This window comes from Myxocyprinus asiaticus, chromosome 44, assembly GCF_019703515.2.
Source record: "Myxocyprinus asiaticus isolate MX2 ecotype Aquarium Trade chromosome 44, UBuf_Myxa_2, whole genome shotgun sequence".
NCBI lineage: Eukaryota > Metazoa > Chordata > Actinopteri > Cypriniformes > Catostomidae > Myxocyprinus > Myxocyprinus asiaticus.
The window spans coordinates 13,412,832-13,440,184 of NC_059387.1; the positions used below are offsets into that span (position 1 = coordinate 13,412,832).

Consider the following 27,353-nt stretch of genomic DNA (forward strand, 5'->3'; position numbering starts at 1 on the left):
CGCTGGCCCAAGGCCATTGTAAAAGAGTTTCATTGGTTGAAATTATCAAACTAATCAGTTATGTTTTGGCACATATAAAATACATAAAAATTTGATTAAATTAAATCAATAAAATTTTTTATTTTTTTTATTTATTTTGTGGTGGAGCCAGCACAATTTTAGCAGGGTAGGTAAAAATCTAAACTACTGGTCCAACTGAGACAGCAGAAAAAAAAACCTGCAGAAACATTCAAGGAAATAAAAATCAGTTCTGTTTTTAATTTAAAGCAGATCTGTGTTGTTTTGTGGAATTGAATCCCAGAAGGCCACCATTTAAGTCAAGTCATTTTTATTTGTATAGCGTTTTTCACAACACACATAATTTTAAAGCAGCTTTACAGGAAATCATGCAATAACAAAAACAAAAAAATGAAACTGTAATATCTATAATGTCTTACAGTGATCATTGTGCAGTTTGATTAAATATGATTGTAAAATGTGTATAGAAATTAAATAATTAAATAATAATTGTATTTAGAACCCCTGTGAGCAAGCTGAAGGCGACTGTGGCAAGGAACACAAAACTCCACAAGATGTTGGTTAAGGGAGAAAAATAACCTTGGGAGAAACCAGGCTCACTGTGGGGGCCAGTTCCCCTCTGGCTAAACAACATGAATTTAATGCCAATATTAGTTATTTGTGTGCAGTGCAAGTCATGGTTTTAAATTTATAAAGTAAGTAAGCGTTAAGGTCCAGTGTTTAAAAAAAAAATAAATAAATAAAAATATTTGTAATAAACTTTAAGATTAATGACTAATGTCTTTGAAGTCCATCCTGGATTAACTGCAGAAGTTCACATAGATGCATTGTCCTTTGTTAGTTGGTTGATGAAGGCTTTTGTTGGCAATTAAATGATAGTCTATGTATTCCATTTCAACAGTGTAGTCCATCATTAGACAAAGGTTATGCAGGCAGAGATCAGTGAGGTGCATCGCAGTTCAACCTGCATGTCATTTCGGTGAGGTTCAGTGGGGTCCATCCAAGGTTCAGGCAGTGGTATATGTAGTATCTGATGAATTACAGTTATAGTTGACATCAGTTCATCCTCTGAAGTCAAAAGACTGAAGTGATGTCTGGCTAGCACTGGCTGTAGTTTGCCGTCATCTCAGCAAAACGTAGCAGTGGAGTCCGACACCAAGCAGGAATCTGGCACCAAGCAGGAATCTGGCAGGCTCTGGTAACCACGGGATATGAATCCCGAGGTTAAGACATGGAAACAAATAGAACAATATTAGCATAGATGCCATTTTATTTTATGCAGAGTTATAGATCATGATGGATGTTTCTGGTTCTGGCAGACCTAAGTAAAGCATCCTAATTGTGAGTTGAAGGATAAATTAGGTGTATGCCTGGCTAAATAGATGAGTCTTTAGTCTAGACATAAACTGAGTGAGTGTGTCTGCATCCCGAACAGTGTTAGGGAGACTATTCCATAAATTAGGAGCCAAGTATGAAAAGGATCTACCTCCTTTTGTGGATTTTGATATTCTTGGAATTATTAACAAGCCAGAATTTTGTGATCGTAATGAATGTGACAGAATATAGCGTGTCAGAAGGTCAGTTAAGTACTCTGGAGCTAGACCATTCAAAGCTTTGTATGTAGTTAACAGAATTTTAAAATGTATACGAAATTTAACAGGTAGCCAATGTAACAATGATAGAATTGGGCTAATATTATCATATTTCTTGGTTCTGTTCAGCACTCTCGCAGCTGCATTTTGAACCAATTGAAGTTTATTTATTTAACTTGCTGGACATCCTCCCAGTTATGCATTACAATAATCTAGTCTTGAGGCCATGAATGCATTTATACATATTTAGGCATCAGCAACAGAGAGCATGTGTCATAATTTAGCAATTTTTCTCAGGTGGAAGAATGCTGTTCTACAAACATTGGAAATGTGATTTTCAAAGGACAGATTGGTATCAAATATAACACCTAATTTCTTTGCTGAAGAAGACGATGTAACAGTACACCCATCGAGAGTCAAATTATATTTTAGCGGCTTATTTTTAGAGGTTTTTGGTCCAATCATTAGTACCTCTGTTTTGAAGGAATTGAGCAGAAGGAAATTTCTATCCATCCAATCACTGATTTCACTGACACACTCTGCTAATTTGGAGAATTGTGAATTTTCATTATGTTTAGAAGAAATATAAAGTTGGGTGTTTTCGGCATAACAGTGGAAACTTATTCCGTGATTCCTGATAATATTTCCCAAGGGAAGAATGTATAAGGAGAAAAGCAGAGGTTCTAAAACTGATCCCTGTGGCACCCCATACTTTTGTTTGATTTGACAATTCCTCGTTTACACATACAAAGTGGTAGGGGTCTGATAAATAGGACCTAAATCATGCTAATGCAAGTCCACTAATGACAACATAATTCTCCAGCCTATTCAAGAGAATGTCGTGGTCTATCGTGTCAAAGGCAGCACTAAGATCTAAAAGCACTAGAAGAGAAATGCAGCCACGATCAGATGATAAGAGCAAGTCATTTGTAATTCTGATAAGTGCAGTCTCTGTACTGTGGTGGGGCCTAAATCCTGACTGAAATTGTTAATATATTCCATTTCTCTGTAGAAATGAATATAGTTTGGAGGACACCACATTTTCTAGTATTTTCAGCATAAATGGTAGATTTGAAATCGGTCTGTAATTAGCCAATTCTCTAGGATCAAGCTGTGGCTTCTTAATAAGCAGTTTGATAACTGCCATATTAAAGTTTCTTGGGACATGTCCTAAGGATAGCGAGGAGTTAATAATATTAAGAAAAGGTTCTGAGGTTACTGGGAATACCTCTTTTAAGAGCATAGTTGGTATTGGATCTAACAAACATGTTGTGGCTTTTGATGTTTCGATACGTTTTGTTAGCTCTTCATGACCTATGACAGCAAAGATTGAAGTTGCTCATGAGGAAAATTATGAGACACTGTCTTCTGAGGTGCTGTGACAGTTGATTGCAGAGTTCCAATTTAATTTCTGATTATTTCAATTTTATCAGTAAAGAAATTCATTCAAGTCATTACTATTGTGCTGCAACGGAATATCTGATTCAGTCAATGCTTTATTCCTAACCAATTTAGCCACAGTACTGAATAAACACCTAGGATTATTGTGGTTATTTTCTATGAGTTTGCTAAAATATGCTGACCTGGCAGCTTTTAGTGCCTGTCTGTAGCTATAGACACTATCCTTCCATGCACCGTGAAATACCTCTAATTTGGTATTCTTCCACTTGCACTCCATTTTCCAAGCTGTTTTCTTGAGCATGAGTGTGATCATTGTACCACAGTGCGAGGCTCTTTTCTTTAATTTTCTTTCATCAAAGAGGGGTAACACTATCAAGAGTGCTACAGAACACTGTATTTATATTTTCTGTTATTTCATCAAGTTCTTCTAGACTTTTTGGCTTACTGAGTATGTGTGACAATTCTGGAAGTTTGTTAGTGAAGCTGTCTTTAGTGGTCAAAAGAATAGTTCTACCTGAACAATAGCATGGTGTAGATTGAGTTACATTAGCTGATCACAACAAACAAGAGACGAGGTAATGATCTGAGATGTCATCACACTGTGGTGGAATTTCAATAGTATCAACATCAACTCCATGTGACAGAATTAAATCTAGCATAAGATTATGGCGATGAGTTGGTCCTATCACATTTTGTCTGACTCCAAGAGAGTTGAGAATATCGATAAATGCTAATCCCAATGTGGCATTTTCATTATCTATGTGAATGTTGAAGTCAACAACAATTAAAGCTCTATCTCATTAACTACTAGACCAGATAGAAAATGTGCAAATTCACCAAGGAAACCAGAGTAAGGCCCTATATACTGTAACAAGGGCAAAAGATGACAGAGATTTTTTTATTTATATCTGACAGTGTCATATTAAGCATTATTAGTTCTGTTGGGCCTCATGTATTCAGATAGAAGACAAAGGCATGCCTAACAGTCATAAAAACATTCCTCAAGCCCACTCCTTCTTAGTCGTAAATTTTACTGATAAAAATCGCGCCAAAATCAAACAAAGGGAGTCCAAAACAGACTACAAATCCATGAAGCCTTGCTCACTAAAGGATCGAGCACTCAACTCCTATTGGATGAGGCACACAACAGAACGTCCCTCAAACATGACATCATCAGGACTTCAAATAATTCTGAAATGCTTCCAAAGTTGCTTCCAGCGACTTTGTTCACCGAACACGGACGTAGCTTTTTGCTGCTCTCCGGTGCAGCCTCGTGGCATAAGGAAGTAATGTCCGACTTGAAACTGTAGCCATACAATCTCCATCTCGCTGGACGAGCTGAGATTACTCTGTGTTCAACCGAACACTCTAACGGATCCAAAGGAGACCGCCGAGCAATTCGCATCTTCATCCGTTGGCCTACAGAAGTGAAGAGATTAAAGATTTCTCTTCCATCTTCAATCAAGTCGACATTTCTGAGTTCTCCGCCAGCCCGCCGAGAATCAACAGCCGTACCGCCCTCTGAGAATCAACAGCCATACCGCCTGCCGACAGCACGTGGAAACGGCCTCTCGTCATCACACGAGCCTCAAGGAACCGGGTCAGAGTTAAAGGACGGAGGAAAACACATTCTACCTGTGTCCTCACGCGATTCAAGTAAGAGGTTACGTCTGGGCAGAGATAGAATATTATAGTGTGTTATTCTTGTGTTTCAAGGTTTTTGCTTGTACAGTTTACGGACCGCCATGTCCGCTCATTATTAATACTCAGGGTATTAATTATCACAAATTTGTTTGCTGTATTGTGGTCCAACCAGATTGGATTGTTGTGCATTTTCGCCATCGCGGGTGAGACAGCAACTGAGTTCATCCATTAGAGTCAAATAACACAGGACTTTTACGAGCCCCACTCGTAAAACCGCGTCTCTGAGTGATGAACACGGCTGCTTTATCTCCAGCTATCGCGAAATCAGCTTTCGGGCTGTCACTGAATAATCTCTCTCTCTCTCTCACTAACCACACTGACACACACACACACATACACACACACACACACACACACACACTGTCACACACACACACCTTATGTGTTATAGGATTATTTTTATTTCCATATCTAATCATGTCACTGTTTAGTTTGTAGTTGTAAGTCGGAAGTTTATTGACTGCATTGTATTAATTATTAATTGATATTACTGCATAAATAAACTTTTGTTTATATTACAAAGAGAAGTGTTTTGGTTTGTTTTGCATACGTCTGTGTCATGCTGACGGGATGTCAGTGCTCGGATTCAAGCCTTCATTCATTGTTTTTTTTCCCGAAAATGGATATTCTTCGGATGTCGATTTTCCTAAGAAAACAATCTAATATTGAGACTGTTTTAATATTCGGTTATTAGTCCCTGATTCCAGGGTGTTGCCCCGTCAATGTTAATCCTTATTAATATTCTATTGATTTTTGATAATTGATAATTATCTTTGATTGAATTTGAATGATCAGTAAGCTAGTGTTAATTTTAATGTTTCATCGATGTTAACAATTAACGATTATCTTTGATAAGTGTTGATTTTAAAGGATTAAAAAAAGCTAACACTGATTCTCATCAATGTTCTATTGATTTTTATAATTAATAATTATCTTTGATAATTATTAATTATTGCTAATAACCAAACTTGCTCCTAAACCTAGCACACTACATTTACTGGAGTCCCATATGAGGTATTAATGAGTTAGATCCAATTAATTATCTTAAATATTGATTAATAACTACAGAAATAATTATTAATTATTTCTGATAGTAACACTGATCTAAACAACAAGTAAAGCCCTACAGTTCAAAAGACTTAAACTTATTTCCTGTCCTCTGAGTAACACCAAAAACATCACTGTAATTTGTAGTAATACCTCCTCATCGACCCTTCAGACGAGGCTCATGTTTATAACAATAACCTGGGGGAGTAGATTCATTTAAACTAATATATTCATCTGGTTTAAGCCAGATTTCAGTCAAACAGAGCGCATCCAAAATATGATCTGTAATAATTTCATTTACAATTAGTGCTTTGGTAGAAAGAGATCTAATGATTAGTAGCCCTACCTTTATATGATGTTTATCTTCAATTTATTAATTTTTTTCAAGTTTGACCATAATACATTTTTTTTTAAATGATTTAGTGAGAGTTCTGTGTTTGGTAGTCAGTCTCTATGTGATATCTAGGTGATATAGTCTCTATGTGTTGTAGTATATGTGACCTATGTGACGTCTCAAGGCAGCTAGCAGACATTCAGATTAACCAGTTTGTCTGCTTCCTGACTTGGGCCCCAGTTAGTCAAATACTATCATTATTAAGACTATGAGCCAAATTACTAGAGTGGAGAGCGGCACCTTCCCTGGAGGGATGGAGTCTGTCTCTCTTTAGCAGGTCAGGTCTACCCCAAAAACTCTTCTAATTGTCTATAAATCTTATGCTATTCTTCAGACACCACTCGGACATCCAGCTGTTCAGTGACACTAATCTACTATAAACCTCATCACCACGACAAGCAGGGAGGGGGCCAGAGCAAATCACAGTGATATAATTTTTGCAAGTTTACACACCTCTTTAATATTATCTCTAGTGATCTCCGACTGACAAAGCCGGACATAATTAGTGCTGACATGAATAACAATGTTAGAAAATCTACATTTAGCATTAGCCAGCACTTGTAAATTTGATCTGATGTCATACACCAGAGCCCCCAAAATGCATTTAACAATGTTGGCTGGAGTCTCTATTTCCACGTTCCTTACAATAGAATCACCAATTATTAGGGCTCTTTCAACACCATTCTCAGTTGGTGCATCACTGAGTGGGGAGAATCGATTGGAGACCCTAACAGGAAAGGGAGAGTGGTGTCGCTTTGCTGAGCGAGTATGCCGCCGATACGTCACCCAAACGCCCTGCTGTGGGGGCTCTAAAGCCGGAACCAAAGTGTGTGTGTTGGTTGCTGTACTACCCACATCCGAAACAGTATCTACCAGCTTCTCTTTCTCACTGATATCCACTAGCGTTCAGATGCGTGTCTCTAACTCATTAACCTTCTCTGTCAGCCTGACTAATTCCTTACATTTATCACATGTAAATCCCTCACTGCTGATGGAAGAAGCTATAGTAAACATTTGACATGTAATGCAGGAAGCAATAACATGAGCGAATGACTTACCGCAAATGTTTGTTGTTGTTGTTGTTATGGTCGCTCTTGAGCAGCGAGGGTTTGAGATCGATGTGGTTCCTAATCAGCAGATGTTTGAGAATGATGCAATAATCCGTGGAAAACAGTGGAAAAAACCCCCGAATTCACGCAGTCAAGACGCGAGATTTAGACATGCGGAAAAAAGCGGAAAAAAGAAATAAAAAAACAAGAGAAACTGGTGCACGTGGTATAATACCCACAGATGAAACAGTAGAAAAGCGGAAAAACCCGAAGCACGCGGTAAAATGGCAAAGGATAAAATGATGAACATATAAGAATAAGAATAAGCAATGCTAAGCAGTATAGCAAGCTACAAACACTCGTGCAGCATGCCGTCAGTAACAGGAACAGGAACAGGAAGTCGCTTTGTCACTGAAAAAACATGCTTCAAACCGAGTGCTGACGAACGTTCTGGAAGAGTGACTTCCTTAGGAAACCTGCAGCAGAGGGAACCTTCTTTTTTTTTTTTCTAATGATCCCGCTCTTTTTATATAGCTCCAGAGTAGGATGGGTGGGGTAAATTGGTGGGTAAGGCCGGTCGTACTATTCGGGGCTGAGGTTGCTGGATGCGGTTGGAAGCTGATTTCTGGTCATTTGATGGTTTGTTTACAGCATGTTCTGCTGGGTGTGATGGGGTAGAGAGTAGATGAAAATTATGAACACTAAGGGGAACACAAAACACTCATCGCTAAGGAAGGGTACCTTACCTAAGGTTTGCCACATATTTTAAAGTCAACATAAAATGGCATTTGAAACCCATTTTACTTCCATGTCACACATTTATGATTGAAACACAATATTTGTGTGTCCCCACATTAACATGTGTGGATGTTGTATTTTGACTTTGCTATAAGCAGCGCATAATTTTATGAATTAAAACCGACTGAATACTGTTCACAACACTCTACATTGTCATTTAAGGGTTCAATTACTGGCGCACCACCTCTGGTAAGAAACCTCTAAGTTTTTTTATTTAAACCTGTTTGGGTGTAAAGAGTAGCGTCTCTAGTTACGTTTGATATGCCGCTTTAAAAAATCCATTAAGATTTCGTGCGTCAGCACGCTGTCCACATATATGGAAAATTATTGAAATTATTCCATCAAAAGTTGAATAAACATGTTAGTTATTTTGAATAATTTTCAACTATAGCACACCTGTGGGTCATTTCACTTATCACTTCTATTTACTATGCATTTTCACATTGAGAATAAATGTATTCATGTAAAAGCTGAAAAACAAATTGCTTTCAGAGGCTTTATATGGAGTTAGGATGAAAATAAGGTGCATTTTGAATGGCTCTGAGACCAGTGCAGACAGACAGCACACTTGAGGTTAAGTCATTCACTAAATAGGGAGCAAGGGAGCAAGGGTGTATCCTATAGCTTTCTATGCAGCTAAGTGCATTCATTCCTAACATCCAACCAAAAATTCAGTTTCAGGCTGCAGATGATGTTTGGACCACTCCACGTGTTTGGCAGACATAGGACATTGATAATCAGTACATAGATTCAAAATTTTATAATGCAAAATTTTATTTTAACATGGTTGGCAGTGATTGGATAATGCTGGTCATTATATTTAATTAGATTATATTATTTATATATTACATTAATACATCTTTATAGAAAATCAGCTGTTATGTCTATAACGTCTCAAAAACATGAATAACCAACACTCCTTGACACATAATAAACTATCTGATGAAAACAATTCTGAAATTCTATAGCTTGGTAATTTAGTCCCGCTGTCCACATATACTGTATGGACATAAATTTTTAGGAAAACTATTTGCTCTAAAATGTATTTATTTATTTATTGCTTGTTTATTTGGTGCCACTAGTTACAAATCAAAAAGGGAAATGGAAAATGCACACAGCAGTCATGCGGGGGTCTCGGGAGGTTAAGCGAGAAAATACAATTTATAGGGCGGGAATCAGAAATCGATTGGATTGCGTTCCATAACAGAACCAAAATTTAATCAACTGAGTTTGTTGTTGATTGTGAAGAAGATGAACATTTTGTCAGAGGAACTGAGCCATATTTATTTGAGTCTCCACCTGCTGGGAACTAAGATGGTGACCTTAATGTAGAGGCTGAAGATCAAGTTAACCAAAAGTAACACTTAAAAAAAATAAATAATATATATATATATATATATATATATATATATATATATATATAATATATATATATATTGTTATTTGCAGTTTTTACCCCCTCTGGAATATCTTGCACAGATGAATTGTGCACAATAAGACCAGCAAATTTCATGTTGACTTTAAAATATACCTATAATCACAGCAGTTAAAGGTGCAGCTTTGTTCCAGAATACAATCAATAATTACAAACTTAATGCAAGTATATTGAAGTAGAATTGTTGTGAAAAAAATTTAGCACATGAACCATGCTCCTGTCTATAGGGAAAGTGCGAGCACCGCAAGCCAATAAACTCTTTTGGACATGATGAAAATATGGTAGAAGTCTTTTGCCCCAGTGGGTGGGATTTGCATGTCTCTTCTTTGTATCCTCAAACAGGTTGGTGTTATTTGTGCTGTGGTATAGCATAGAGTGCCTCACAGACCTGCTGTGATTTGCATCAGGGTTAGTATACATGTCTGTCCTTTCCGTTTTCTTTCGTATTTGCATTCGGTGAAATCTACAGAAGTGCAGGCCACCCAATCATGCCCAGGAATCCTTCATAGAAATCAAAGCCAGTGGCTGTTTGCCTAAACTCCAGATCACGTCATGGAAGCAGGGATGCCATCCTCACAGAGAGAGTGATTCATTAGTCTTCTCCAAAGAAAAGAATACCCAGAATATTTCACATGTACTGGATTCCTTCTTCACCATGGAGTTCATTGTCGTTTTCAGGGATTCATATAACCCACTGAAGCAGATCTTTATGAATTTTTATGGGAACTAAAATTAAATATTGAGAATTTGAATTACTAAATTTATGGGTAGTTGACAGTAAATACTTTTGGGAAGTTCACCTGCTGTGTGACATGCTATACTACATCTAAATATTTTTAAACAGCATTTTGTTAATCCTTTTGTAATTATTATCCATGAACACCTAAATAACATTGCTAGGGTGTTCTGAGTGGTCGCTAGGGTGTTGCTTTGTGGTTGATTACTAACCCAAGTCAAAAGTTCCCACCTCCAAGTCTCCCTGATATTTTGGTCTTTAAATGTCCCTTCCTTTAATTTTGACCATTATGTATCATCTACCAGGCAAAACCTGTAAGTCATAAAGCTTAGAAAAGTAACAGCAGACATATAAATAATTATATCAGTTTAATAAAATAAAGAAACAAATAGTCACCAGACTATGAACTATGAAGGTTTAAACTCAACTTAAACTCAGTTTTGATGTGAGTTTAAAGGGATAGTTCACCTAAAAATGACAATTATTTTATCATTTACTCTGAATCGCCTGAATCGCCCTTCCCTTAAACTTTTGAGAGGGCCCATGGGATTAACGAGAGTGTAGCGATGGGGAAACCAAGAAGCAGTGTTGGGAAAGCAGCAGTCCTATCATAGTGCTTCATGCCTTTTTGACCTGAAAACAATGCTGGACTGCTTCTGCCATTATAAATCATGCTGACTATGTCTATAACCCACGCAGAAAATGGGTTGGCCACAGAGAGAGGCCAAACAATATGACTGCTGACCAGGGGACTGTTTTTGGATATTAATTTTTCCATGTAACACACCACATGTTCAATTACATAATAGCATCCAAACCAACAAACTCAGTTAATTCTATAGCTTGGTAATTTAGTCCCGCTGTCCACATATACTGTATGGACATAAATTTTTAGGAAAACTATTTGCTCTAAAATGTATTTATTTATTTATTGCTTGTTTATTTGGTGCCACTAGTTACAAATCAAAAAGGGAAATGGAAAATGCACACAGCAGTGTATTTTTTTTATAATAAAAAAAGCATATTTCAATATTATTAAATTAGATGGTACGCATGGATGCACTGAGAATATACTGTATGTTAAAGGGAAAGTTCATCCAAAAATGAAAGTTCTCTCATCATTTACTCACCCTCATGCCATCCCAGATGTGTATGACTTTCATTCTTCTTCAGACCACAAATGAAGATTTTTAGAAGAATGCCTCAGCTCTGTAGGTCCATACAACGCAAGTAAATGGTGGCCAGAACTTTGAAGCTCCAAAGAGGACATAAAGGCAGCATAAAAGTAATCCATTACGACTCCAGTGGTTAAATCTATATCTTCTGAAATGATATGATAGGTGTGGGTGAGAAACAGGTAAATATTTAAGTCCTTTTTTACTATAAATTCTCCTCCCTGCCTAGTAGGTGGCGATATGCACAAAGAATGTTAATCGCCAAAAACAAAAGGAGAAGAATGTGGAAGTGAAAGTGGAGATTTATAGTAAACGAAGAACTCAAACGGTGATCTGTTCTCTGTTTCTTTTTATTTTGCTTCTGAAAACATCTGGAGTCATATGGATTACTTTTATGCTGCCTTTATATGCTTTTTGGAGCTTCAAAGTTCTGGTCACCATTCATTTGCATTGTATGGACCTACAGAGCTGAATTATTCTTCTTAAAGTGTGAGTAAATGGTGATAGAATTTTCATTTTTGTGTGAACAATCCCTTTACCTATGTTTACACTTTATGAAGAAAACGAATAATGCCTGGCTGTGTTACTCTGCGCTATGGCGTTGTGGATGGTTGTGTTGCTTTGACATCACTAAAATGTTCTAGGTGGCTCTTAGCATTTTGCTCTGGGGTTGCTAGGGTGTTTTGAGTATTTGCTAGGGGTTTGCAGGGGTGTTTTGGGTGGTTGCTTCCTTGTCCAAGTCAAAAAGGCCCATCGCAAGATCTCTATGATATTCTGATTTCTACATATGGCTTGGATCTCTAAGTGTAAGTCTACAGGATCTTTTTGCCCATTTAATCATCCGCCAGGCGTAATCTGTAAGTCCGACCACTTCAAAAAGTGACAGCACACCTCTCCCAAACAATCTACACAATTTGAAACTTCATTCATGTCTGAGTTACGCACTTCAAAAAGTTCAAAACCCCTAACCCTAGGTGTGAGCGGAAGTAGGTTAGAATAAGAACAGAATACACCTCCAATTAGCAGAGCAGAGTATCCAACCTGTTGTTAAAGTTGGTGCAGTAGGTCAGATCTTTGCAGCCTAACTGGCACGGCTCCCTCACATCAGCCAAGCAGGTGATAAGGTCCATCTCAACAGGGCTATATTCACAAAGCTGGTCAAACTCCTGCCATGTCTGAGTGCCCCAGTTAGTGCTGATCTCCAAGCACATATTCCTAATACATAGTGAAGATATAAATGCACCTTCAAAAACACAGTCATCTACAAAACAACAATTGTGTTGGTAATAATTATCCAGCAAACTAATTTTGGTTTGTAATTGTCCAACAGTAAAACATTTCATCTAGATTTAACCATTTGGGTGCTGACCTGCAGTGTGAAGTGTTGGCTTTGGAGCAGCAGTGGAGTTTAGCGCAGTCCATCTTTGCGATTGGAGGGGATTCTGGATTTTTTTTGGTGGGGGGGTGTGTGCTACCCAAGAAGCACTGCCACAGCGGATCCTGTGGGAGTGGCTGACGGCCACACTCTTTGATCAGACCGTCCATGATCTCCTGCTCGGTTGTCATGGTGCGGAGGATGCGCTTACAAGCCGTCTGACAGTGTGCCTCCTCTGCTCGGTCACAACAGTATAAACCTGAGACAAGACAGAGATACTCTAAACATACTTGCTTAAGACATAACTTTTTGAGTCCAGAGTAAAACCAGCAACGTCATGCAGTTGAGCTAAACCAGTCATAACTTTTGGGATTCCGTAAAGGTAAAGTGGGTATTTTTAATTGTATGTTTTGTTAAAATATTTTCTCCAGTTCCAGCTTAATATTCAGTCAACTATAAGAAAGTCATTAGTACGGTAGTTGATTTCCTGAATTAAAAATATAAAGACTGTGGCTCTGTGGAATGGTCAAAACATTGCTCTGTTTGTTTAAGCATCCCGACATAGCAACATTAGCTCAAACAATGCCATGAGTTTGGGGCGGGACTATCCAACCAATACCAGACAGGGGAAGTGTTCAGACAACCTTTTTGAAAATTGACATTTACATGACATTTGTATTTATGCATTTGGCAGCCAGCTTGCCTAGTCTAAAATAGCCTTTAAAGAGACAGTAATAAAGTATATGAGATATGTTATTTACTAACTGTCAATAGGGCTTCTGATGGGGTAGGATTTGGTATAGTTGGCCACACAGCTGATGAGCGGTGGACTGACGCTCTGGCAGTACTCTTTGACAGTGTTAATTTGGGAGACGCTAGGTGATGAGTCTGTGCGGAAGATGGCCTGGCAGTATTCACGGCAGGTTGTGTGTCTCCCTGCATAACTGCAGCATACTGAGCCCACTAGGATACAAACAACACACAAATACACAGGATGAATATCTGCCATTGTACAGGTCAGTGTTAACTAGCACCAATACGTTTGGGGTTTGTGCTATGCTTGAAATAAATGTGCACACATAAATCTACATGGCAAAAGACACAGATTCTAAAAATCATATCTATGTAAGTTTAATATGGTCACTCAGTTTGCGAGCTAGCAGTCATTCTTCAAATAATTAACTGAAGAATAAATAAGCATTCTGCTGTCAGATATCGAGACATGCAGCCTTTGACATGTCTGGGAAGTTGTCTGCAGGGCATCACTCCTACAAATGAATACAAATAAGCACTTTAATCTGTTGGGAGCTCAATGACAGCCCGAATTTCAGCAGGATAAGGTCACAACCCTGCCTCCAAGGCACATAAACAACTCGTGAGGCTGTGTGGCATCTCATTTCCTTTTAATACCACTCAAAGGGTGGAAAAAAGACATCAACAAACAGGAAATTCAATCTCAGAGGACTATATCAACTAAAACGGGGTGCAGGCTGATTTTTTTTCTGATACCCTTTCACTGGAGCCAAAGAACTTAAGTGCAATTTTGCTTACTTTCATTTTTGGTGATACAGCTGTAGAGTGGTTTCTGTGAAGCACAAAAGTAAAGAAAGAAAATGTGATTGCAATATTGTTATAACATATGAAGAAAAAAAAAATTGCCCCTGGTTATATCAAAAATCAAGTGGACATAACTGAATTTCCACACAGCTTTTTGTTAAGCCTGCCTGCCCATTTTAAAAACAAGTTTGAGCCTAAGTTGAGAGACCCCAATGCCATTTTAATAGCTTGAGAAACATACTTATCATTGAAGTTTCTGGTACTTCTGATAATAAACAAAATTTAATCTTGAAAACACTCTTCAACAGCCGTCCATGGAAAATGACACATTTCTTATGTCCCCCCAACCCCAATGTAAAATAACGAATAAATGCAATTCATTTTCACATGCTAAGATTCTTTGTCATACACCATGTTCAGATACACTTGTACGCTGTCATAATTCAAAGAATTAATGAAATAAATAAGCATTCTGCTGACAGATGTGAAAAATTACACATTTCTTATGTCTCAGACATCCTGTATTTAAAATAAGGAATAAATGCAATTCATTTGCACATGCTGAGATTATATGGAGTACACTATGTACAGATACACTCCTGCAAGTTGTCTATTTGTATTTCTTTTACTGCATTTTTCTACATTGTATTTTTGCCATGGTCAAATTTACCCAAAACAGAATCAACATTATTATACTGGAGACCAGTCTCATTTCTGAATAGTGGCAATACAGAGGATGTAAAAAGTATCACAAGTACTATTTACATCACAACTTTAAGGGATAGTTCACCCAAAATTTTACATTTTCTCATCATTTACTCACCCTCATGCCATCCCAGATGTGTATGACTTTCTTTCTTCAGCAGAACACAAATGAAGATTTTTAGAAGAATATCTCTGCTCTTTTGGTCTTTACAATGCAAGTGAATGGTGACCAGATCTTTGTTTGTGTTCTGCTGAACACAGAAAGTCATGCACATCTGGAATGTCATGAGAGTGAGTAAATGATTACAGAATTTTCATTTTTGGGTGAACTATCCCTTTAAAAACAATAAAGTAAATCTCAACAGAATATTAAGTTTAATGCAGAGTTTATTCAAACCACTTAATTTATTGCCTTTTTTTTTTTTTTCATCTTTTCAAGCTGAATGCCTACAGATGGATGTTATTTAAGTTCTGTATTCCCCTGCCAACAGCACTGACCAATACAAGCAACACCTTTCTTTGAGAAAACAAAACAAAAAAAAAATTAGTGCTGCATAAAAAATAGTCAGCATTGATCTTGCTTGATTTTGGACAATGACTTCTCAGAAAACTGAAAAAGGGCACAAGATGAAAGCAGCCAGGACCTAAAAGTTGGTGGGAGTGTAGTCCAAACCAAACATTGTGCCCAATGGTTTGTTTGTTTGTTTGTTTGTTTGGACCAAAAGCGCCCAACTGAGGGAGGGAGAAAAGGCAGTGAAAAATACCACTATGCACAAAGCTGCACTAAACTACACTTCAATTTAAGTCACTGAAAATTACATTAAATCAATATTCCCCTCCACTGTAACAGGATTTCAGGATTTGACAGAAGTCACCAAATTCCAGCTTTATTGCACTGTAATATGGCAGCAGCATGTCCGGTTACAGCAAGGTGTAACGAATGAGGCTTGTATCCCTTCAGCCGACCACCAGAGGGAGCCCTCTCCTGAATACTGACACTATACCATTTCTTCTATGGTGTCTTCCTGTTTGTACTATATAAATAGCCATGCTTCTCCATTTGTGACTTTGTGAAGTATTGCCAGTTTCACTGCCTTACCAAGCGTTATTCTCATTGTCTGTTTCATTGCCTACTTGTTATGACCATTGTGCCTGCTTTACTGGATTACTGGTTTTGGATGACTGTTTTGCTCTGTTTGCCTGGTTGGACTGATTACCTGTGTAATGACTACTTTGACTACTTCAAAGATTACGTATCTGCCTTGTGTCTTGGATTCGTTTGCTGATTGTAATAAACTTCTTGCATATGGATTCTACCTTTGCCTCCATGTCGAGTCCCTTACAGAAGGAAATTATATTTTTCCACAATTCATGAAAAGTTTTGGGGGGTTGCTGATAATAGGATTTCAGTCACAAGTTTAAAATCAGCAATAGCAATAAATACATAAATAGAAATGCATTCTGAATCAAATTTCAAGACAAAAAAATAGAGAGAAATTTAGAGTCAGATTCGGCCATGAGAGACTCTTTGATGGATGTTGTAAGATGGATTTCAGAGATGACTAGGGAAAGATAAAGACCTCCCACTCACTGGCTCCTTTGATCTGAACAATCCTTAGTAAAACTGATGGAGCAAATTAGAGGCGAAGTGTGTACTATAAAAATACTTGTAGGTGATTGTTTTTTAAACTAGATTTTGGTGCTTGCCAGTGCAAAACTTGCTGCCACGATGCATGCCAGGACGTTGCTTAGGTGTTCTAAGAAGGTTTTAGCATGTTACTACATTATGCAGTAGCTAGGGTTTACTGTGTGCTTGCTAGGGTGCTGCTAGGAGGTTTCTAGGGTATTCCATGTGGTTGCCCACGTATAGGTCTCTTTGATTTTCTGGTCCCTAGAAATGGTTCGTGACCCACCTTCAATATCAACTTCTATAGGATTTTTTTCACCCGTTTCAACATCTGCCAAGTCCGATTGCTTATAAAAGCAACAAGCCACATGAGGTAACATTCAAGTCCACAGCTAAATTTATATACTTAAGAATTAGGGGTTTGTTCAAATGCATCTGTTTTTTATATTTAGTGTCAAGGGATCTTTCACCAAAAAATGTAAATTCTGTCATAATTTAATAAACCCCATGTCGTTCCAAACTAGTATGACTTTATGTCTTCCATGGAACACAAAAGTAGATGTTAGGCAGAATGTTAGCCTCAGTCACCATTCACTTTCATTGTATGAAAAAAAAAAAAAGATTCATTGAAAGTGAGTGGTGATTGAGACTAACATGCTGCTTAACATCTCTTTTTGTGTTTGGAACAACATGAGGGTGAGTAAATATTTTCAGTTTTGGGTGAACTATCCCTTTAAGTGTAGAGATTGCACTTTTATTTAGTTATTTGTAATAAAAAAAAAGAAAGCCAAAATTTGTAATTCACACTCATAATAATAGTACAACTCCTACCTCTGTGTCTTTCTTGCATACTTTTGTGATGTCATTTTTAGATGATGCCTGAACAAAAGAAAACATTTTAAAACATTCAATCTTAAAGAATTATGAGTGAGTGATTTGATCTTAGTTCAACAGTTACTTCTCTTCATTCTCCATGTTGTTGCCCAAACAATGTTTACAGCAAAGAGCAATAGAGATTGAATTGGATGTTCAAAGTAAGATCATATCATGCCATGTGGGATAATATTGTTGCATTTCCCTGCTTTATAGATTATAAAAAACACCTGTTTGCAGTCCCTGCGACATTCAGCCGAGATGGCCAACTCGCAACATCCCAGACCAACCCATCCATCTGACTTTTTTGATGCCCCTGAGAAGGAAAGATAATAAGTGCAGAAAACCATTGACAGACAGATACCATCATCCCATCCCATATTAAAAGTCAGTTACATTTAGAGTGAATTTAATTTACAGCAAGAGACACACGTGAACTCTAAGCATGCACGTTACTTTGATGACTCTTCTTATTTGATTCATTGTCAAAATAACAATCACCAAGGCATTAATCTTGACAAATATTTCATCCAGAAATGTTTTTAATGTTCTGCATTTGGCTTTGGTTCTTTACATAGTGAACCTCAAAGCTCTGGACCAGGACTTTAATGGGCATTGTTAGATGTACAGTAGTTTGATAAATGTGATGTATGATATTTTTGCATCTGGGAGGCATTAGGTCTTCAGAGAATCTAAATCCTCTCTTGTTCTTTTTTTAGATTGGTACAGGTTAAAAAAGACAGGTGGGTTTCTGCCGACACCCCTAAACATCTCCATCTGGGGTCACGAGTGCACATCATACCAGGTAAGGTATTGTTGATGCAGATCCAAAGTTCACTCTGCAAAACAAAGAGGGGAGAGATGTTAAACATTTCAACAACTTTGAAAAATATATTAAAGGAATAGTTCACCCAAAAATGAAAATGCAGTCATCATATCCTCATGTTGTTCGAAACACTTAAGATTCTATGGAACACAAATTAAGTTATGTAGTAAAAAAAGTAGCTGAAAATTTTTTGTTAACGACTTTTGGTCTGTACTTAATAAAAAGATATGGCTTTAGAAGACTTGGAATATGATGCATAAATTGAATGGACTACTTGTATGGTACTTTTTTTGCCCATTTTTGATCCTGACAGCTTCAGTACCTGTTCACTTCTTTGTACAGAAATGAGCAGGCTGAACATTTTCCTAAACAGCTCCTTTTGTGTTCCATGGATAAAGAAAAACCATGCAGGTTTCGAACAACATGAGATTGAGCAGATGATAACAGATATACCATTTTTTAAGGTAACATCCACACTAATATATTTTTGATTGAAAACACATTGATTTTGTTATGTTTACAGCCTATGCTATGAACAAACTGTATATACACTCTCTAGTACCACATACTTTGGAAAGTGATGATGTTTGGAAACCTAAAATGTAGTTTTCAAACCAAAATATATTAGTGTGGATATGGTCTAGGCATGTATTTTGCGAAACACAATTAAATTAAATGCAACATCATATATGCAATCAAGAGCTCCATTATTGTAAGCACGCAAAACGCAGCGCTACACGCAAAGACCGTGCTCTACACGCAAAGACCATGCTCTACGTCTTATCCAATTTCCGTGAAAGCGCTAATTCTAAGTGCAATTTACGTGCGCTTAAAAGTGAGCATGTGTAGGAGTGTTTGCACTGTCTGTGGGTGTATGTGCACAAACTGTGTGTATTTTATGTTAATGAAGTGGCACAAAAGTTTTTTTCTATTTTCCTGAGACATAGGCCATTGCGCTAAGACATTTCAAAACCACATCTGTTTTCAGCGCAAAGTCTAAAATCAGATCCTACATTTGCAGTTTGGAGATTCCACCAGCAGGCGGTAATAAAGTTCATGTCCAAACATGAAAATATAGTGGAACATCAAATTGTGACATTCACAGTTGTAGTTGTTTTATGAAAAAAAAATTTATTAGATTTATTTTAAACTATAGGGCATGGTTTATTTTTCAATTATTATTATTATTATTATTATGTTTATATTTACAGTTGCATTTATGATCATATTTGTATTGATATTTTTCCACCTGGTGTTGGAGTGTGATTTTTAAGTCACTGCAAAATGGTGGAAGACGTTGGAAAGGGTAATATGTTTGGATTTGGTATGATTTTTTGGCGACACTACAGTAAGGTTGCATTTGTTAACAATAGCTATCGACATTAGTTAACATGAACAAACGATGAACAATACTTTTACAGCATCTATTAATCTTGGTTAATGATAATTTCGACATATACGTACTAATACATTTTTAAAATCAAAAGTTGTATTAGTTAACATTAGTTAATGCACTATGAACTAACATTGAACAACTGAATTTTTTATTAACTAACATTATTACACAGCTCTCTGGAATACTCGATTCTGATTGATCAATGGTGCCATCCAGCAGTCAGATATTGCTCTGTATCAGACCGTGCATTTGGGTTCTGCGAGCCGTCTCTGCTGCTTCTCGGCTCAATGTGCGATATCTACAAGTAAGTTAATAAAATAATTTCAACTCAAATCAATGTTTCATGTGCATTTATTTATTTATTTGGGATGTAGTCTTGTAATAGGCTGATTATTGAGGAGTCAGATGGTCATTTTCACAAAATGAACACCAACAGAACTCCGACGCAAACCAGAGGTTGATTCCAGCTGTTCAACTATTTCTTTCTTCTCAAATTACATAATTTCAATGCAAATCAATATTTTATGTCAATGTATTTATTTATTTGGTTAGTAGCCATGTAATAAGCGGGATAATGTACAGTCAGCTGGTTGTTATCGCAAAATAAACCCCTTCAGGGTGATTCAAGACCCCTCTGCTTCGCATCGGGGTCCTGATCACCCTGTCAGGGTTTATTGTGCGATAACAACTGGCTGACTGTACATTATCCCTTATTTAACAAAGATTAATAAATGCTGTAAAAATATGTTGTTCATTGTTGTTCATGATACATAATGCATTAATTAAGGGATAATGTACAGTCGCCGGTTGTTATCGCACAATAAACAGCTTGTGTACAAACAGCACATTGCGAAAAAAAATAAAATAAAAACAGTTTGGAACTTTGGCCACTTTGGTATATGTGAAGCTCTTATAACTTGTGTTATTGTGAATTCAATAGGGCTCCAGAGAGCCTCCTAATATGACTCTGCTTTAATTAAAAGTTGATGCACATGAGAGGCAAAGAAAACATTAAAAAGATCGTAAACTCTTGCGGTTGGATGATGTTGGATCAGTGTGTGCTTTGACAAGATAATGAACCAAATAAACAGGATATTGTTTGAGATCTACATTCTACGTCATTGTGAGTACTTTGACATTTTCTCTGGATTATGAAAAATTAAGCTTCTTTCAAAAATATTCACCATCATTTGTGATCAACAGAAAAAACAAATGCATCATTCATGTGCTTAATAACACATTAGAGTAGAAAAACGTACTGATTCCGAGTGTCAATTTCAAACACAGCAGCACATATTACATTTTCTTTGCCAGCCCATAGCACATGCATTAAAATGTTTTTGAACACCCTTAGAAGTGAAGAGATTTTGTGAGTCTCTCCATTTTTTTATGCCTGTGCCACTTCAAAAATCAATTTGCATCCATTTGGGCAAATTAGTGCAGGACACACGTCCAAATAAATTAGGCCTGAAGGCTTCCAATGTGGCTACTTAGAGGCTGAATGTAATTGCATATTACCGGTGCTGGCATTCCAGCTTTGAAACTAAGGGAAGGAGGATGAACGGCATGAGGCTGCTTTCCAGCCTAGAGCTTTGGTTTTCTTTTCTGCTAACCAGGTAAAACCACAGCTGCACAAAGCAAGAGACATCCTGTTTAAGACATCCTGTGCTGCCAAGGCGACAGATTTAACATAAACAGAGATTTGGATGTGGAGGATTGAGGAAATTATGTTTGATTTACCAAAGTCTCTGGGCAGTAACTTGGCAAACGGAGAAGAAGGTGTCTCAGACGTGATTCACTTCTAATGGTTGCGAGCTGTAGAGAGAAATGTGTGAAAAAAATGAAAATTGTTTTTAAATGTTAAAATCATAAATAGTTTACACTACAAAAAGGACTGAAAATTCATGTGACAGTCCATATAATGTATTTATGTTGACATTTTCAAGTGTTATCAAAGTGTGTTATTTCTGTGCCACTACAACATGATCACACAGAATGTGTTAGTTCCAAAGGTTTTTTTTTTCTACCGAAAGTCAGACCAAATGTACCGACAATATTCTGGAATATCTGGAAAAAAGAAGTAAGCGAAAGAATGCAGTTTTGGTCTCAGTAGTGTCAGGGTTAGGTTTAGGGTTTTGGTTAAGAATATTTAAATGCAATTATTACTCAAATATTCCCCAAATTTGGATGCACTCTGCCTTTCACGTCACATCCTTTGAAAGAAGTAGGTAAGTGAAAGAACACAGTTTTGGTCTCTGTTTTACATTTATACAGCTGCAATTCCAGCTTCAGCCACTGGATGGCAGTTTGGAAATTCGGAACGCATACTGCAGACTGATTTTAGATAACAAAACATTCGACCTCCTGTGGCACCAAACAGAACTGCAAAAATGTATGTTTTCAAGCAGAATTCCCAAACACCCCATCGGCCATTGGTCCACTAAGCTGATAGCCTCGCCCTGATCGCAACCCACAGAATGAGCCAATGTTGTTATGTCGGTTTGGGGGCCCTGGATAGCTCAGCAAGTAAAGATGCTGACTACCACTCCTTGAGTCGCAAGTTTGAATCCAGGGCGTGCTGAGTGACTCCAGCCAAGTCTCCTAAGCAACCAATTGGCCCGGTTGCTAGGAACGGTAGAGTCACATGGGGTAACCTCCTCGTGGTCGCTATAATGTGGTTCTCGCTCTCATTGGGGCGCGTGGTGAGTTGTGTGTGGATGCCGTGGAGAATAGCGTGAAGCCTCCACATGCGCTATGTCTCCACGGTAACGCGCTCAACAAGCAATGTGATAAGATGAAAAAGGATTTGGGAAAATTTAAAAACAGATTTCAGTAGGGTGCTGCCTAAAAACACTTAAGCAATGCATGGAAACTTCAAGGAAACATGCATATCTTTTAATGTATTATTTACATTACTATACTATTTACTTTAAATAGGCTAAAAGAGTGTGTTCAGTAGCACATTACTATATTAGCACATTTTTGCTGTGGTATCGGAATTGATGAGAACTGTGAAATTTCACTAGTATCGGTACCGACTACAGAGATTTTTGTATAGTGACAACACTACTGTGAATGGCTTGCTTATAGTTGTCTCTGCATATTGGGCGGGGATAGAGGAAAGGATTGAAACAATTATACAAATCACCTTTAACATTACAACATGATGTCACTTCTTGAAAATTTGTAGTTTGTAGGTTCTAGCAGTAAACGATGACTTTGAACGCACTCAGTCACCCTTGTGGTGTATGAACATTCTATTTATATATCTCACCCTTGGCCTCAAATGGTCTGGATTTGAGTCCAAAGTCTGGATCCTAGTGTAAAAACATCTACAAATGGTGTGATGGGTCAGTCCAACTCTACCAGACCATGGCAGCAGAACCATGCCATTCTGTCTGCCAAAAACAAAATCAACTTCTACAATTTGTCTTTGGTAGTATGTTAAGGTGGATGATCCAGAATGATCATCTATTCATTAATGTCAGAGTTCTCTCGGAACATCTGCCAACTGACTGGTTTGAAGCACAGAAGCCAAAATCAGTTCCAGTGAATTATGCATGTTCAACATTCTAAAGAACAACCACCATCTGATCGTGGCCATCATGGTTCTTTTCAGTTGGCTTGGCCAGATTTTGCTGCAAAGAATTCCTCTTCGATGAAGGGTAATTAGTGACAAACAGGGACAGCAAATGGGAAAATGTGAATTTGCTGGCAGATGTTTTAAATAATTCCTTTCGACAAAAAATTATTTGAGATCTGAAAAAACAAACTGTACACATTAAAAAGAAATTGTAAGGACTGGCTTTTACATAAAAGACTAAATCTGCACAAGAACCATTTTTGTTTTTTTGATTTAATTATTTTCAGATTTTGTTGAGAACCTGCAAATTTAAAGCTACTGTAAGTGATTTCTTTTGGAATTCCACTTATATAATCACTATAATACATAACAAATATTCTTAGAATTGGTGTACTGAGAAATCATACTTTTCTCATTTACTGCAGCCTTCATATGTAAGGCAATTAGAAAACTTGCCACAAAATTGGCACAAGTTTGACTAAACAATATACAGAATAATTTGCAATTTTGCATTTAGTGTAATTTTGATAAAAACTCAACATGTGAAAATGGTTTTGTTCTGTATGTTACCTCAAATTAATTAAACTATGTGATATGGACTAATGTGTGATAAATGCATAAGATGTCAAAAATAACTAGATTCAGACACAAGGCCAGCTGCTGCATGGCAATTTGCAGCCAGTCCATCAAAGAAAACCTGCCGACCCCACCCACAAGAGAAAGAATGGGCTCTGCAATTAAATGAATCATCTAGTCCATTTGGAAAAGTTTCTCTTTTTCACTCTCCTTTATTTCCTTTTTTATTTTTATTTTGAGGGCTAAATCAATGGCGGGTGCCAGCGAGAACTTCTAAAGGAGCACAGCCCCCCTTCTTAAAGGCCTAGTCTCATCAAAGCATCAGCCATCCATTAGGTTGAAATGGTCGTGGCGATTTTCATCCCGCTAGCCTGTGACAGAGTCTGATTCCCTCCTTTCTCTCCAGAAACTATAGTGTTGCTGCCTGCCTCTAAAGAGACACTATTATTCTCTTTTCCCAATCTCTCTTCTTTATAAACCATTTTTATTGATCTTTCAGTCTTTTCACTTTCCCTTCGCTCTCTCTTTTTTCTCTTTCTCTCTGTCTGACTTTATTTCTTTGACACTCATTCTGTCTGTAATGCCATTTTCTGTGTTTATTCTCAGTTACTGGGTTTTTGATAATTTTGTGTAGTCTTTTTTCAGTGGTAGGTTCAAAATCGGTCACGAGGGGGCTTAAATTTGGACATCTCTTGTTCCTACTGTCACTGTACTTTGAAAAGGACTGTCTTTCTCTGAAGGGGAGAAGGGGAGGGGTTTGTTCTGGCACAAGATTCGAGGGTTAACACACACCACCACTGATTGACCTATCTTCATAAAAAGGGCCTCTCAGAAGACTTTTCTTTTCTTTGAAGTTCCTGAAGACACTCATGAAACTGTTAAAGTCAGCTTGGTCTAATCGCATTCTCTCCCAGCAAAATAATAATACGATGTAGAGTGCATAATGGACAGAGAGAGCCCTCACCTGCTCCTCACTAAAACAGAAGAGATGGAAACTTATAATTGTTCTTTTTTCCCCCCATCACAGAACGGAATGAGAGAAAAACATCCCATCATTCAAATACTCTGTATATCCAGAAAAACTCATATTAAGTGTACTGTTCTGACAATATTGTTTGTATTCTCTAATCTACCTAACACTTATTTTGTATCCTTTAAAAATAATAGGCTGAAATGTACTCAAATGTACCATAGTTATACCATTTTTTTAATTTATTTTTTTATTTTTTTAGACATTCTGCAATGGTAACACCATGCGTTTTGTACTTGTACCATTTAAATTATAATTCACTGTAACAAGGTACCACCACAGTACTTTTTGTAAGGTTCCCACATATTTATAAAAAAAAAAAATCTCTAAAAGGTAATAAAGTATGCAATTTCTGACCATGTCTAGGGTGAATATTACTCATAATTTGTATCATTTGAGATATTTTCCATGCAGTAAGCATATATAGTACATCTGACAAAGGTATACAGATACTAATTAGTCATTTCATTTGAGAACAACAATGGGGTTCATTCAGTACACTTCCCTTTCTTCAAACAGAGACGTGACCAAGAAAGATTTGAAATAAAGAAACATCTTTCAAAACTCCCTTCATTATGTTTTTGTTAAAGTATGTCATTGTATTGCCTTTGTGGCATGCCAGCATCAGTGCATGTTTTCACATATGCTGATTTTGTTGGTGTGAATATATATGTGTCTTACCTGTTCACATGCTTCCCTACACTGAGGAAAGTGTTCTGCAGCATGATGGCAGCAGGAGGGATCTAGAAAATACACAAAGAAAGAGGGAAGGCAAGTTCAGTCCCATTTGATCCAATTTACTCCCAACATTTGTCACTTTAAGCCCGTCAACGTAGAATACCTTTTGTTGGCACTTTGTCTTCGCCTATAAATAGTCAGTCTACTGTGTAAATATCTTGAAATGTCCACTATATGTGGACACGATGACCTTACTGTGGCTCTCCTTTAAGAATAATACATTCTTAGGGTAGCGTTTGATTTATACCAAACCACAAATTTGTAGTTAAAACCCAAACTTGACTGAAACAGTTAAGGCACAACAGTGAGGTATTTTGAATCAATATCAATGTCTTTAACTTACTTAAAGCCAAAAGTAGGACATAGATTATTAGTTTTATGAACACAGTGTCAAAAACATTTTTTATCTGGACTTTTGCAGCAAGTTTGAGGCAACTTTGCAGCAAGTTTGTCAGAACTTTAGATTTTTTTAAGGGATCGTACAACTGCAGAACAAATGCTAGAACTGTATTTCTTCTTAACAACTGCAAAGCTAACAATAGTGCTGACATTGTCAAACAACTGCATAGCTAACAGTAGTGTTGCCATTTTCAAACAACTGCAAAGTCTGAAAAGCTAACTGTAGCGTTGCCATTATCAAACAGCTGCAAAGCTAACAGTGGCATTGCCATTTTCAATAAACTACAAAGCTAACAGTAGCATTGCCACTGACAAACAACTGCAAAGCTAACTATACCATTATCATTGCCACTGTCAAACAACAATATCGTACAACCATAGAACAAATGCTAGCATTGTATATCTTCTTAAAACTGCAAAGCAAACAGTAGCATTGCCGTTTTCAAACAACTGCAAAGCTAACATTAGTGTTGCTATAGTCAAACAACTGCAAAGCTAACAGCAGCATTGCCATTTTCAAACAACTGCAAAGCTAAGTGTTGTGTTGCCATTTTCAAACAACTGCAAAGCTAACTGTAGCATTGTCCTTGTCAAACAACTGCAAAGCTAACAGTAACTTTGCTATTTTTAAATAACTGCAAAGCTAACAATAAGCATTACCATTGTAAAACAACAGCAAAGCCAACAGTAGCATTGCTGTTGTCTAACAACTGCAAAGCTAAAAGTAGTGCTCGCATTTTCAATATACTACAAAGCTAACAGTAGCATTGCCATTTTCAAACAACTGCAAAGCCTGAAAAGCTAACAGTAGCATTGGCATTGCCAAACAACTGCAAAGCTAACAGTAGCATTGCCATTTTCAAATAACTTCAAAGCTTGCAAAGCTAACAGTAGCATTGCCTTTGGCAATCAACAGCAAAGCTAACAGTAGTGCATGCATTTTCAATAAACTACAAAGCTTAAAGTAGCATTGCCACTGTCAAACAACAATATCGTACAACCATAGAACAAATGCTAGCATTGTATATCTTCTTAAAACTGCAAAGCAAACAGTAGCATTGCCTTTTTCAAACAACTACAAAGCTAGTATTAGTGTTGCATTAGTCAAACAACTGCAAAGCTAACAGCAGTGTTGCCATTTTCAAACAACTGCAAAGCTAACTGTAGTGTTGCCATTTTCAAACAACTGCAAAGCTAACTGTAGTGTTATCATTGTCAAACAACTGCAAAGCTAACAGTAGCTTTGCTATTTTTAAACAACTGCAAAGCTAACCACTGTCATTGTAAAACAACTGCAAAGCTAACAGTAGTATTGCTGT

At 37.2% G+C, this 27,353-nt stretch overlaps 1 protein-coding gene across 1 annotated transcript in view; it reads right to left on the bottom strand.

The window, feature by feature from the left end:
• The window catches only part of LOC127434725 (reversion-inducing cysteine-rich protein with Kazal motifs-like), an 80,687-nt gene that overhangs the window by 26,985 nt on the left and 26,349 nt on the right, over positions 1-27,353 (bottom strand). The window contains exons 2-10 of the mRNA XM_051687661.1: positions 25,579-25,640; positions 21,449-21,523; positions 18,289-18,325; positions 17,717-17,802; positions 17,445-17,492; positions 14,276-14,309; positions 13,490-13,687; positions 12,719-12,983; positions 12,391-12,564 (exon numbers count right to left, since the gene is read on the bottom strand). Of these exons, the coding sequence (XP_051543621.1) occupies positions 12,391-12,564; positions 12,719-12,983; positions 13,490-13,687; positions 14,276-14,309; positions 17,445-17,492; positions 17,717-17,802; positions 18,289-18,325; positions 21,449-21,523; positions 25,579-25,640 (979 nt within the window). The remainder of the gene's footprint in view (positions 1-12,390; positions 12,565-12,718; positions 12,984-13,489; positions 13,688-14,275; positions 14,310-17,444; positions 17,493-17,716; positions 17,803-18,288; positions 18,326-21,448; positions 21,524-25,578; positions 25,641-27,353) is intronic.